Raw genomic sequence first — 8,963 nt, 5'->3', positions numbered from 1 at the left:
GAGAGCTATAGAGAGAAGGAGAGAGAGCTATATAGAGAAGAGAAGGAGAGAGAGCTATATAAAGAAGAGAAGGAGAGAGAACTATATAGAGAAGAGACAGAGAGAGAGCTATATAGAGAAGAGACAGAGAGAGAGAGATATATAGAGAAGAGAAGGAGAGAGAGCTATATAGAGAAGAGACAGAGAGAGAGAGCTATATAGAGAAGAGAAGGAGAGAGAGCTATATAGAGAAGAGAAGGAGAGAGAGCTATATAGAGAAGAGACAGAGAGAGAGCTATAGAGAGAAGAGACAGAGATAGAGAGCTATATAGAGAAGAGACAGAGAGAGAGCTATATAGAGAAGAGACAGAGAGAGAGAGATATATAGAGAAGAGACAGAGAGAGAGCTATATAGAGAAGAGACAGAGATAGAGAGAGCTATATAGAGAAGAGACAGAGAGAGAGCTATATAGAGAAGAGACCGAGATAGAGAGAGCTATATAGAGAAGAGACAGATATATAGATGTATATAGCGAAAAGATGTTTACTTCAGTGTGTTCAAACCTCTGTTACTCTATTTCATTAGTACTCAAAGTGATTTTTCTTTATTGTGTAAGAATGTTACCTTTCAAAGGAGAACAGACTCATGAATGTGCTATAAGTATAATAAAAGGCCAAAAAATTTGAGAAATTGAGATCAATTAAGATTTTTTTTTTCAATGGTCAACTGTTCTGGAATGTACTGCGTTTTATTTTTACCTCGAATCGAAAGTGCTTGAGTTTACAAAGGGTCCTTTGCGCTATATATATATATATTATTCCTAAAATTGCTGCACTTTGTTAAAAATTCCATTGATCTGGGCGGTCGGGTGGCGTAGCGGAGATTGCACTCGTCACCAATGCAAGAGGCTGCGATCAGGCCTGCCATAATCTACTGAGTCGCTCTAGCAGCGGTATTCCCCCCCTCCTGCATTTTGTGAAGACCCGCCCCTACTCTGCCTCAGATTCGATCTGACCCTGGAAATATTTTGATATATGAATCAACCTACTGTAAATATTATAACCGGCCATGCAACTGCCGATGACCGTGAAAGAGGTAATCTGTGGACGAGAGGGCACTTCAACATGTCCAAAACAGTTATTCTCTTACACACGTATTGCTACTAGTGTGCAATTGGTTAAGCTATTTCGCTTATAATAGTACTGATCCCTGCAATAACATAATTACATCAACACTCAAATACACACACACACAGTTCAAAGACTTTCACTTCACCATGAGAACATTTACAGGGACAAGTCGTTCAGAATGAACTAACCTCAAAGGCTAATATTGTATATAATTTCCCTAGACAGAATTGTGCGTAACAATTTCTAAGAAAATTCATTATTTTGTAGAGATATTGGATTCCTTCTGTATTTCTTTGACAATCATCTTGATGAAAAGACTCCAGGAAGAGAGAGAGAGAGAGAGAGAGAGAGAGAGAGAGAGAGAGAGAGAGAGAGAGAGAGAGAGAGATGAGCAGAGCCACAGAGAGCAAGTGGTACTGTGTCTACTGAAGTTCAGTACAGAGTTGAGAGTAAATACCAATTCTACCATGACGTTGACTGATTGGCCACCAGGCAGAGAGACCGTCTGCGCTCTGCAGAAAACCTCATATTCCATGTTGGTGGTTCTAACAGGCTGACGAGGCGCCCGTGTCTGGAGGAAGCAGAGTGCCACGAGGGAGCGGGAGGAGGAGTCTGTTCCACTCACTTCTAAGATATACTGTGGATTAATCTTCAGAGTAACCGGGTCATGATTTCTGGGAAGAGAGGTAGCTTAGCTTTTTATTTTTTTTTATTTACCAAATTTATTTATTTGCCGTTTTGAGGGTCTATGCAAAACCTTGAGTGCCGTTGAGCTCTGTGGCAAATATCTCTACGGCAGATCTCTCCAAAACAAGGCAAAGCACACAGGAACTATCGTACTGTACATGTACAGTAGCACTCGGGGTAAAGGGGGATTATGTCTTTCTGTGCAGTACCAATAGGAAACTATCACTAGGCAGCATTGGGCTGTGCTTTGTGACACCCGTTTATTATCACGAGGGGCTCATGGAGTCATTCATGTTGGGTAAGACCCCCCCCCCCCCCATAATGCATTCTAAATGGAGGAGATGGGAGAGAGGGATATATACAGAGGGATTGAGAGAAAGAGACAGGAATTAGGTAAGAAAATAGTATCATTAGTCACCAAGTGTGTAAGTGTGTGTGTGTGTGTGTGTGTGTGTGTGTGTGTGTGTGTGTGTGTGTGTGTGTGTGTGTGTGTGTGTGTGTGTGTGTGTGTGTGTGTGTGAATGCACTTGAGCCCGTGTCTCAACCATTTGTAATGGTACAACTGTCCGTGTTTAACAGGCCTTTGTTAATTGTGTTAATTACTCATTATGGTCATTGATAATGACCCTGTATTAATTGTGTTAATTTACCGTAGTAATCATGTATGTGTCATTTAACGTGTGTGTGTGTGTTTGTTTGTGTGTTTTTTCCCATCAGTCCCCCGTCATTAATGTGTCAGGGGCAGAGATACAATTACACTGCTTGTATGAGCCGTGTGTGTGTCTCTGTGTGTCATTCATCATTATCTCTCTTTCTCTGACTTCACCTCTCCTCCCTCTCCCTCTCCCTCTCCCTCTCTCTCTCTCTCTCTCTCTCTCTCTCTCTCTCTCTCTCTCTCTAAAATAATGCATGTTTTCAGACAGAAAACAAGGACACACAGCGGTCATAGATGACTCTAAACAGGAGTCAAGTTCAAGTTTCTTTATTAGTTGTCATACAGAAGTACAGAATACTTTTATATAAAATGCTTCTATAAAAGTATTCTGTACTTCTGTATGACAACTAATAAAGAAACTTGAACTTGACTCCTGAGTCAGTGTCATAGATCCTCTCCCCATACCTCAAGTGGATCAGTCATCAGCTCTATTTTCAATCTTTCAAAATGTTCTTATATACCCTAGTTGCTATTGCATGTACTTGGGGTATGTCTGGGAGTGTTGCATTCATTTATTTGATTTATTTTAAAAATGTTGGACTTCGTGGTGTTTTTGTTCCGTTCTTGATTTATTGTGATGTTTCTTCTTGACTTGTTTAAAGAAGACGTGTCCGGCCCATGGGGACATTAGCGTGTGTTGTCGGGCCTTACAAATACATTTGATTTGATTTGATAGATGACTCTACACAGGAGTCACAGTGTCATAGAAGACTCTACACAGGAGTCAGTGTCATAGAAGACTCTACACAGGAGTCACAGTGTCATAGAAGACTCTACACAGGAGTCAGTGTCATAGAAGACTCTACACAGGAGTCAGTATCATAGAAGACTCTACACAGGAGTCAGTATCATAGATGACTCTACACAGGAGTCAGTATCATAGAAGACTCTACACAGGAGTCAGTATCATAGAAGACTCTACACAGGAGTCAGTATCATAGATGACTCTACACAGGAGTCAGTATCATAGATGACTCTACACAGGAGTCAGTATCATAGATGACTCTACACAGGAGTCAGTATCATAGAAGACTCTACACAGGAGTCAGTATCATAGAAGACTCTACACAGGAGTCAGTATCATAGAAGACTCTACACAGGAGTCAGTATCATAGAAGACTCTACACAAGTTCAAGTTCAAGTTCTTTAATAGTTGTCATACAGAAGTACAGAATACTTTCATACAAAATGCTTCTTACTGTTACGCTCCAGAGACTGTGCTAGACAAGATAGTATCAAATAACATAATAACATAATATAGCATGAATTTAGAAGAAGAAAATGAGGTCACAGTGTTCGGTATAGACATATGTACAATGTTCTGAGTTACCATATAATATACAATACACAATACTATGCAGTGTACTAATGTACAGTACTATCTAGTGCAAAGCAGAAATGGGATGAGGTACAATTTTAGGTACAATTTACAGTAAGGTGTACGAGTTGTAGTGCAATCCTTCATCCATAAATATAAAGTGTGGGGAGTGGGTGCTACAGTGTGTTTGTTTAAAGTGGGTGTGTGCTATAAGTGTGTGGAGTGGGTGCTACAGTGTGTTTGTTTAAAGTGAGTGTGTGCGTGTGGATGTGTGTGCTATGTGCGTTTGGTGGTTGTTGTTGTGTAGTGTTCATTCATTGTTCGTTTAGCAGCCTGATGGCCTGGGGATAGAAGCTTCTTCTGAGTCTTTCTGTGCTCGCCTTGAGACTCCTGTATCGCTTGCCTGACCGCAGCAGTTCAAAGAGGCAGTTGTTCGGGTGACTGGAGTCTTTAATGATTCTCTTAGCCTTGCCCTTGCAACGCTTGTAGTAAATGTTCTGGAGGGTGGGGAGCCCCCCTCCAATTGTGCGTTCGGCTGAACGTGTCACTCTTTGTAGTCTGCTTTGGTCTTGTGCAGTGCTATTCCCAAACCAGGAGGTGATGTTGCCGGTCAAGATGCTCTCTATTGTACATGAGTAGAAGTTCTTAAGGATCTTCTGGCTGACTTGGAACTTCCTTAGGCGCCTGAGGAAGTAGAGGCGTTGTCGTGCCTTCTTCACAACACTGTTAATGTGTGTGGTCCATGTCAAGTCCTCGGATATGTAGGCTCCGAGGTACTTAAAGCTGTTGACTCTCTCAACCGGTGCCCCGTCGATGCTGAGGGGGCTGTAGTCCTTGACCCCCGACCTCCTGAAGTCCACAATCATCTCCTTTGTTTTGCTGACGTTCAGGGAGAGGCTGTTTTCCTGGCACCATCCCGCCAGGACCTTGACCTCTTCCAGGTAGGCCCTCTCGTCGTTGGCAGAGATCAGGCCCACCACCACTGTGTCGTCAGCAAATTTGACGATTGTATTGCTACTCCGCTGAGCCACACAGTCGTGTGTGTACAGGGAGTAGAGGAGGGGACTCAGAACACAGCCCTGGGGGGCCCCTATGTTGAGGGTGATGGATGAGGAGGTGCAGTTGCCTGCTCTCACCACCTGGGGTCTGCCAGTCAGGAAGTCCAAGACCCACTGGCAGAGGTCATAGCCCAAGCCCAGGTCCCTGAGCTTGGCTATGAGTATGGAGGGGACTATGGTATTGAATGCCGAGCTGTAGTCGATGAATAGCATTCTCACATAGTTCCCCTGCCTCTTGTCCAGGTGTGATGCTGCTGTGTGCAGCACATGGGATATGGCGTCCTCCGTGGACCTGTTGGGGCGGTATGCAAATTGCAGGGGGTCCATGTTGATGGGGAGGGAGGAGCAGATGTAGCCCTTTACTAGCTTCTCGAAGCACTTCATGGCTATGGAGGTGAGAGCTACAGGGCGGTAGTCGTTGAGGCAAGCAGGCTTGGATTTTTTGGGTACAGGGATAATAGTGGACTTCTTCAGGCAGGTGGGGATGACAGCCTGTTCTAAGGACAGGTTAAATATGTCAGTGAATACTGGGGCCAGTTGGTCGGCACAGACTTTTAGGACGCGGCCGGGGATGCCGTCTGGACCTGCTGCCTTCCTGATATTCACTTTTTTAAAGGTCCGCCTCACCTCATGCTCTGTTACCCTGAACACTGCGCCTCCATCAGCAGCCGACCCCCCCCCCCCCCATTGCCGAGGCTTGTGAGCTGGTGTTGTTATTACCAGCATCAAACCTCGCATAGAAGGTATTGAGGTCATTTGCTAAGGAGATGTCACTGTTCAGTTTGAGGGAGGCGCCTTTGTAGTCTGTCATCGTTTTGAGCCCCTGCCACATAGCTCTAGAGTCAGCTTGTTCAAACTGGAGTTCAATTTTATCCCTGTAGCGTCGTTTGGCCTCTGACACTGTCCTCCTTACGTTGTATCGCGCCACCTTGTGGTCATTCATGTTGCCTGCCTCTAGGCCGTCGTTGTATGCTTTGGTGCGCTCTCTCAGAGCTTCACGGACGGATTTGTCTACCCAGGGTTTTTGATTTGGGTAAACTTTCATTTTGGTAGTGGGGATTGTTTCTTTCACCCTAGTACAAACATAGTCCAGCACTGTCTCCGTGTAGGCATTAATGTTATCTGTGTCGCGGAACACAATCCAGTCTGTGTGGTGAAACACTGACCGGATCGTCTCCTCTGACGTCACATCCCATTTCTGCACCTCTCGCGAGACTACGGGAGTACTTTTAATTCTCTGTCTGTACTTTGGTGAAAGAAAAATGGATGCGTGATCTGACTTACCAAAGCCACTATCAGAATGAGCCTTGTAGCCACCTTTAAATTGCGTGTAACAGTGATCTAGGATGTTACCGCCTCTGGTGTTGCAAGTCACATGCTGATAGAAGTCAGGCAATACCTTTCTCAGATTGGCGCTATTGAAATCTCCCAGAACTAAAATGGCGGCGTTAACATTCGCCACTTGGATTCTATTTACCTCGTCGTGTAGTCTGGAGAGCGCAACCTTGTTGCTGGCTGGACACAGGAGTCAGTATCATAGAAGACTCTACACAGGAGTCAGTGTCATAGAAGACTCTACACAGGAGTCAGTATCATAGAAGACTCTACACAGGAGTCAGTATCATAGATGACTCTACACAGGAGTCAGTATCATAGAAGACTCTACACAGGAGTCAGTGTCATAGATGACTCTACACAGGAGTCAGTGTCATAGAAGACTCTACACAGGAGTCACAGTGACTAGGGGCAGAGCGCGCGAAAGAGCAAGTGAATGAATGGGATCTCTCTCTCTCTCTCTCTCTCTCTCTCTCTCTCTCTCTATGTTCTCATGGTGAAGTGAAAGTCTTTGAACGGTGTGTGTATTTGAGTGTTGATGTAATTATGTCATCCATGACCAATCCATCCTTGACCAAGTTGTGAAGGTGGTAAGCATCCACCCTTGAAATAATACACCCGTGTCTGTAGGTAGATAATAAACACACATCACACCACCCATACAGTATGTGCACCGTCACCCACCCACCTCAGCCAAACACCTGCACACATCAACACCAACAACCTTCACAAACCACACACACACACTCATATCCATCCACCCCCATGGTTTAGTAAAAAAAAAGAACAGAGATTTAAATACTGTGATGCAACACAACTGGCAGGAGCTCGAGGCTGCATCTGTCCTTGTGAATACAAACATACATAAATGAACACACACCATCAAACACACACACACACAAACCACGCACTAAGACATACACAACCACGCACTGATCCTCACACATCCACAAACACATAACACCTCTACACTGACCAACATAGAAACACAATCGCACACAAAGCACGTGCCCATGCCTTGATTACCGAACGGGCATACAGGGCAAATGGAACCTGGGCACTCCGGAACCATCTGGGGCCCCAGACTACCAAAGGCCCCCCGAGAGCCCCAGGATTCTTGTGTACAGTATATTAACTGCATCATGTCATTCATTTAAATTAGAATAACATGTTCTTCCTGGAGGAGCAGCGGCCCCCGCACCACCCTAAATACATCCGTGTTCCTGGAGGAGCAGCGGCCCCCGCACCACCCTAAATACACCTGTGTTCCTGGAGGAGCAGCGGCCCCCGCACCACCCTAAATACATCTGTGTTCCTGGAGGAGCACCGGCCCCGCACCACCCTAAATACATCTGTGTTCCTGGAGGAGCACCGGCCCCCGCACCACCCTAAATACATCTGTGTTCCTGGAGGAGCAGCGGCCCCCGCACCACCCTAAATACACCTGTGTTCCTGGAGGAGCAGCGGCCCCCGCACCACCCTAAATACATCCGTGTTCCTGGAGGAGCAGCGGCCCCCGCACCACCCTAAATACACCTGTGTTCCTGGAGGAGCAGCGGCCCCCGCACCACCCTAAATACATCTGTGTTCCTGGAGGAGCACCGGCCCCCGCACCACCCTAAATACATCTGTGTTCCTGGAGGAGCACCGGCCCCCGCACCACCCTAAATACATCTGTGTTCCTGGAGGAGCACCGGCCCCCGCACCACCCTAAATACATCTGTGTTCCTGGAGGAGCAGCGGCCCCCGCACCACCCTAAATACACCTGTGTTCCTGGAGGAGCAGCGGCCCCCGCACCACCCTAAATACATCTGTGTTCCTGGAGGAGCACCGGCCCCCGCACCACCCTAAATACATCTGTGTTCCTGGAGGAGCAGCGGCCCCCGCACCACCCTAAATACACCTGTGTTCCTGGAGGAGCAGCGGCCCCCGCACCACCCTAAATACATCTGTGTTCCTGGAGGAGCAGCGGCCCCCGCACCACCCTAAATACATCCGTGTTCCTGGAGGAGCAGCGGCCCCCGCACCACCCTAAATACATCTGTGTTCCTGGAGGAGCACCGGCCCCCGGACCACCCTCACACACACACACACACCTACACACACACACATACAGAGTTTGGTGTGACTTACTCTGTGACTTGTTCAGTGACGGTATGTTCCACCTGGAGACGTGAGTTGACTTCTATGAAGTAGTGCTTTCCATGTCTGTCCACCAGGAACTCGACCGTACCTGCGTTCTCATAGTTCACCTGGAGAGAGAGAGAGAGAGAGAGAGAGAGAGAGAGAGAGAGTTTGTAATTAACTACCTAAACTACATGACCCAAGGTAATTCTATTGTAAAAGCTACTGTGATTTGAATGTAATTAAACTACCTTCCAACTACTGCAAAATGTAGTTAAACTAGTCATTGAACTACATATAGTTACAGTAACTACTCCCCAACACTGGGTAAAAACCCTGGGTACGTAACGGTACATCTTTTTAATAATAATGAAATAACAGAGTTTTGATATTACACTTTACATTATCCCGCAGTTCAACGCTATGGACAGCAAATGGATCATCCGTCATGTGATTCTGCACTCGTGAACAGATATTGCAATGTTTATATTATCGCTATCGGCCAGAATTCAAGAGATGATTATCATGATATGACTTTCGTTCATAATATCGCCCCCCAGGCCTGGAGCGCGGCCTCGATCAGCATTCATCAGCCTCCGACCCGGAGCCTCGATG

General features: G+C 46.1%; 1 protein-coding gene across 1 annotated transcript in view; it reads right to left on the bottom strand.

Moving 5' to 3' along the window:
- LOC311244262 (pyruvate carboxylase, mitochondrial-like) overlaps nt 1–8,963 on the bottom strand; it is a gene marked incomplete at both ends in the record, with an annotated part of 270,486 nt that overhangs the window by 79,535 nt on the left and 181,988 nt on the right. Inside the window, 1 exon segment of the mRNA XM_084333671.1 lies at nt 8,358–8,476. Within this exon segment, the coding sequence (XP_084189797.1) occupies nt 8,358–8,476 (119 nt within the window).

The sequence above is a fragment of the Notolepis coatsorum genome (assembly GCF_963971535.1).
Source record: "Notolepis coatsorum genome assembly, chromosome: 1".
In the NCBI taxonomy this organism is placed as follows: Eukaryota; Metazoa; Chordata; class Actinopteri; order Aulopiformes; family Paralepididae; genus Notolepis; species Notolepis coatsorum.
This window is presented reverse-complemented; position numbering and strand designations above follow the sequence as displayed.